This window comes from Protobothrops mucrosquamatus, unplaced genomic scaffold (genome assembly GCF_001527695.2).
Source record: "Protobothrops mucrosquamatus isolate PMUCROS unplaced genomic scaffold, P.Mucros_1.0 scaffold4181, whole genome shotgun sequence".
Lineage (NCBI taxonomy): Eukaryota > Metazoa > Chordata > Lepidosauria > Squamata > Viperidae > Protobothrops > Protobothrops mucrosquamatus.
This window is the reverse complement of record NW_015390106.1, coordinates 70,171-76,126: the sequence shown is the minus strand read 5'-3', so window position 1 is coordinate 76,126 and position 5,956 is coordinate 70,171. Positions and strand designations below refer to the sequence as shown.

Here is a 5,956-nt window from a genome sequence, read left to right as displayed (position 1 = left end):
TCATCGTCACAATCCTGAGAGGCAGATTGGGCTGAAAGAGAGTGAAGGGCCCAAAGTCAGCGAATGAGCTTCCATGGGTGAAGAGTGATTTGAAGCTGGGTTGTCCTTGTCTAATATCTGAATTTACAGGGGTGTAAATGTAACACCTTTTTGCTGTTCTTTAAGTCAGTTGCACCTCATCCTGGGATTGCATTTCCTGGAGCAACATTTAGGCCTGGGAGCATACATTCTGCAATGGGTTAAGAAAAGAGATAAAGATTTCTTCTCCAGATGATCATGATGGATTCCCAGGGTTCAACTTAAGAGGCCGGTTGATCTTCCCAACAACCATATTTTTATATGAAGGCTTAAACGTGAAATATCTTATGTAAAAATGCAGAAGCCACCCCAGTTACAATGCAAGAGACAAACAAGTGGCTTTTTTTAGATCAGGTTCTCCAAACTTGGCAACTTTTAAGACTGGTGGACTCCTCAGCCACCATAGCTGGGAGTTGAAGTCCACAAGTCTTAAAGTTGCCAAGTTGGGAGACCCCCCTGCTTTAGATGATGGTCTTCTACTGATAACATTCAACTTGCTTAACTATAGCTGCGCAACTCTTAGGTGTCACTGGGGTTCTTGGATGGTTCTCCAGCATCTCTGCATTTTTAAAAACTAATTTTAAATCTATTTCTTAGGACCCTGTGGTGAAAGGACCATTTCCATTACCTGCAAAAGACCATTTAAGGCTGAAGCAAGAACTTCCAATTCCAGCTGTTTTCCTCCTTCATATTTGTGCAAAGCCCCTCTCTGCTCCCAATCAGGTGGGTGCTTTCTTTTGCCACTCGCTTGCAAACACAGAAAGTTTAGTAAGGTGCAAATCAAGTGACTTTGTTTTGCTTCTGAGCCTGGAGTTAGGAGAGGCTGGGAGACTCTTGGCATTCTTCCCATGACTCCCACAGTTCTTTTATTATCCTTTATCAGCACTATTTGATCCAAAGAAGGTTTTTACACAGCTGTGCACCAGATGCCGCTTTTTTCACTGGCAAGTATACCCTTGTACAGAATCGGTAAAAACCATCAAGGTTAGAAAGGATAGAGGCAGCTTTCCAGCCAAAGGGAAAGCATGGCCTATAAAGCATCTGCGAAGAACTTTGGCCCATCTGGCTGTTGAACTATAGGTGTCTTGTTCTCTCACCACTGGCAGTGCTCGCTGTTATAGTCCAACAGTATAGGAAGGATTACAGGATTTTCCGTCCTTGCTTCAAGACATAATTATCACTGGGGTATAAATATATGTCTTAGGGATATTGCTTTTGGCTACTCATAATGGGTGCACAGGACAGACTTTCGTAGGCCTAGAAGACAAGCAGGTCTCGGAGAATAAGTGTGTCCAGTTTACACTAAAAAAGCTGCATTCTCCAAGATAGCAATAGCAGCAACACTTAGATTTATACACCACCCATTAATGCGTTACAGCACCCTCTGGACTGTTTACAACAGACATGTCAAACTCGTGATGTCGCGCAACGTATCAGGATGGTTTTGCCATTGCCGGCAATGGGGTGGGCGCGGCTTCTGGATGACGCGTCCGGCCCACAGGCCAGCAGTTTGACACCCCTGGTTTACAATGTCAGCATATTTCCCCCAGCAGTCCTCCTTTTACCAATTGGTCAATTCAAATTCCTTAAAAGATGTTAGGGAGAGTTGCTAAAGAGAAAGCATCAATAAACAGCTTGCATTCTTCGAGCATGTGAGATGATACTCCATGGCCAGGCTTCTTTATTGCACACAAATAAGTGCATGGTGAGCGAACAGAGCGAGTTGTAACATTGCACTTAACACTTAATCGACTCTAAATGCTACTTTGAAAATATTCTAGCACAGTGGTTCTCAACCTTTTTAATGCCGCGACCCCCAACCGGTCGTAAGTCGAGAACTAAACCGGTCGTAAGTCGACTAAACCTGTTGTAAGTTGAGGACTACCCAACCGGTCGTAAGTCGAGGACTTTCCCTACCCGGGAGCACCGCACATGCATGGTTCCGCCCCCTGCGCCGGCCGAGGCGTAGCTGGCAAGCGGCAGAGATGGAGCAGGCCGACCACCAGCTGGCCCAGCTCAAGGGAGGTAAGGCACCCACCGGAAAAGGGGGAAAAAAATGGCGGACAGCCTTGCTTGGCGACCCCCGTGAAATGGTTGATCGACCCCAAATGGGGTCGCGACCCATAGGTTGAGAACTGCTGTTCTAGCAAAATCCAAAGCCTGGTTAGTTTTCCTGGTAAGTCTGCCATCCTTCAGGGCTTTGTTATTTGTGTGCACTGATGCATTTTCGACTCCCCCAAACCTAAAATGAATCAGTCTACACATGAAATAACCTGAACTGAATCTGAGCACATATTTTCCATGCATGCAGTGTTTAATGCAGATGATTCTGTCTCGGCAGGTGAACGGCATTCGTTTCATTGGTCTCATGAGGGGACAGGTTCTGATAACATGGGATGACAGCTGTGTGAATTCAAAGTAGGTTATTTTCCAAAAATCCACCATTGTTTTCGATACATTCATTTTCCAGATAAAATATTAATTTAATAGCTATTTTCAATTGTGCACACTGTAATGGTTCTTTGTTAGCAAGCAACTAGCTGGAAAATTTCTTCCCCATCATACTTCTAACCTCTAGTATAGTTACATAAGACTACAGAAACCTGGGACTGATGAATACTTTTCAGCTCATCTTGACCTGCATCTGTAGCACTAAAACATCCGAATCGTATAATATAGGAAGGTGGCTTGTGCTGTTTGGGACATTTGCAGGAAAGACTTGAAATCTGTGCCTCTATCATATTTTCACCAATAATCCATTTATTAGAGACAAGGCCACCTTCCACAAGTGAAAAAGAAAAAGGGTGAGAGCAGAATCTCTCATAAGAATACGACTAGAACAGTATGGGTAGTCCTCAACTTACAGCCATCCGTTTAGTGACCAAAGATACAATAGCGCTGAATAAAGTGACTTATGATCAGTTTTCACACTTAGGACAGTTGCAGCATCCCCATGATCTCGTGATCAAAATTCGGGGCTTGGCAACTGGTGTGTATTTATGTGATCGCCCTTTGTAACCTCTCCAGATGTGCTTCTGACAAGCAAAGTCAACGGAGGAAGCCACGTTTGCTTAACAACCGCACGATTCACTTAGCACTGCAGTGATTCGCTTAACAACTATGCCAAAAAAGGTCACAAAATAAGGCGCAATTCACTTAACAACTTAAGTGAGCAGTGGAATGGAATAGCAAGTGGAAATTTTGGGCTCAAATGTGATTGTAAGTCAAGGGCTGCCTGCATTTCTCAGCCTTGACAACTTTAAAATGTATGGATTTCAACTCCCAGAATTCCCCAACTGTCAAGGCTTGCTGGGGAATTCTGACATTCGAAGTCTACAAATCTTAAAGTTGCCACGCTTGAGAAACTGTACTAAATGGATATCCTTGAGACAGTTCAATCTGCCCCCATTTTCCAGCATATTTAACATGTATTTATCAATCTCAAAGACAGCTCTAGGTCCAGTGCAGGGGTAGGCAACCTTGGCTCTTTTATGACTCGTGGACTTCAACTCCCAGAATTCTTGAGCCTCGTACCGACCGAGTCCTTAAGACCCTCAACTTCAGGTGCTCAGTATTTTCTTGGTTCCGACGGATGGGGACTAGGTCACGTACTCTTACCTAAAAAATTATGATAATAATAATAATAATAATAATAATAATAATAATAATAATAATAATAATTTATTATTATTATTATTATTATTATTATTATTATTATTATTATTATTGATCATCGCACAGTCAGCCAGATGTTCAGACTAGATTTGGCATTTTTCTCTACCTATCGAGTCCTTACCCAGGACCTGGGATAGGCAGATGTGGATGTTTGATGGTATTACAGATATCGTCGCGGGATGGAAGCAGTTCCTAGTAAGCCCGCCTTTTGCAATTGACTAATGGCGAATTTGTCAATGCCAATGGTGTTCAAATGGTGCTCCTGTTGTTGTTGTTGTTGTTGTTGTTGTTGTTGTTGTTATTATTATTATTATTATTATTATTATTATTATTATTATTATTATTATTATTATTATTTTGCAATGTGGTGCTGTACTATGCAGAGTCCTGTTCTTGCAATGACATACTCAGCTATTGGATTCCTCCCCACTCCCCCTCTTATTGCTTCAACCTTCAACTTCTCTTTTCCTGGAAACTCCTTTACTCTGTGGAAAAAATAAAAATAACCCTGTAACCTTTGTGATATATATGCATTTGTGTTCTCACACAGATGTTTGAAAAAATTTGAAGTGATGTTTTCAGTGGATGGGAAAGAGTATCACCAAATCAGTGTCAAGGACAATATATTTACAATGTTAATCTACAGCCCAGGTAAAAAAACACTTCCTGCATTTTTAAAGGTACAGCGAATGCAACTTCAGTTTGAAACCTCAAGCATGCCTTTGGAATTTCATTGGAAACTACAATTCTTACTAAAATTATTTACAATGTTATTTATTGTTAGCACTATATTTCATGTTAAAACTATAGTCATTAATACAGTATAAATTTGTTGCTTTTGGAAAGGAAGCTTTAGTTTTAAGCCTTTTTCTGAATTAGGAAAATAGGTGGGAAATAGTTTCTTTTCAAAAAGTGTCTTTAAGATCTTTCCCAAAATTGTGTTGCAGGATTTGCTGACCTAAGCATTCCTCAGATCCTTATTTAGTGAAATATGTAATGACACCTTCATTGCCATGCACAATGTTTTGAAGCCTCCATAGGCAGTTTCTGGAAGGAAACATTTTTAAAAGGGGAAATTCAAGAAGGATAATGAACATATGCATAAAGAAAGTATCTTCTTTTAAGTGCTTTATGTCAAATCTCTAAATTGGTTTTTGAACTGAAGGGAGGATTACTAAACATTTCTGCAGGGTATCTTCTGGAGGACAGTTTCTTGAATTTAAAGCGGGGAGCCTGCAGTCTTTGCCACCCACAATTTTCAAATCTCAGATATCCTGTAGTTGAGCTTTGATGAATGGGGCCTGCCCGTTTCTTGAAAAAAAGGATCCTACAGAGGAAATGTAGCCCCACCTATAATTGATACGTAGCCCCAACACATTTCCCTACTCCAGTTTGAAAGTCTCTTCAATTGCATTGGAGTGCAAATCCATTGTTCAGATATTCTGTTTCCAAAATTTTCCATTGGTAACAAGTTTTCTTCATTATCTTTTAATGCAGAAAATGATATTTAAAATATAAATGGATAGACATTGATTTCAGGAACACGATAAGAAGATTTGCAATTTCAGTTATAATTGAATATTCTTAATGTGAATTAAATTGAATGGTCAGTCACAATTGTGTTTACAGAAATATTTCAGGAATATCTCATAAAGAAATTAAAATGTCACAATTTCTCTATTTGTTGGGTTTTCTTTATAGGAACAACAGTCGTGGGTTATTACAAAGTCCGTGCTGTGGATTACTGGGACAGGCCAGGTCCGTTTTCTGTGCCTATGTTTTACAGAGAACCATCTTAAAAAGAAGAAGAAAATCTTCATCAGAAGTTATATAATTAAAAATGCAAGTTGCAGTTCGCTTTTCATTACAGGCAAACCATAACCCTTAAAAGGATGGTTTTGTTGTTCTTACCAAAATCTTCTCTTTTCATTGGTTTAGCCTTCTATATTCTTCCTCCACCAATAATATGGAAAGACTCTTCTTTTCCAGATCATTTTTAAGCACTATTCTGGAATCACACTCATGAAATCGTAATAACAAAGTAGAACACTGCTGAACTCTATTTTCTTCCCTACATTGCCATAGTTGGCAACGAGAACGTCCATTTATTACCTGAATTGAAATAATGATAATTTCAAGCTGCAGAATCTGGATTGCATGAAAACAAGATGGATTTGTTAACCTTTTCTTAAAGCTACACACT

General features: G+C 40.0%; 1 protein-coding gene across 1 annotated transcript; it reads left to right on the top strand.

Moving 5' to 3' along the window:
- Positions 1 to 675: 675 nt before the first annotated feature.
- Positions 676 to 5,746, top strand: LOC107298674 (alpha-L-iduronidase; the record flags this gene model as incomplete). The annotated part of the gene is made up of 4 exons (XM_015828049.1): positions 676 to 801; positions 2,420 to 2,496; positions 4,304 to 4,404; positions 5,455 to 5,746. Coding segments are annotated over 4 exons (402 nt in total), but the record flags the coding sequence as incomplete, so codon positions are not given.
- Between the last annotated feature and the right edge of the window lie 210 nt (positions 5,747 to 5,956).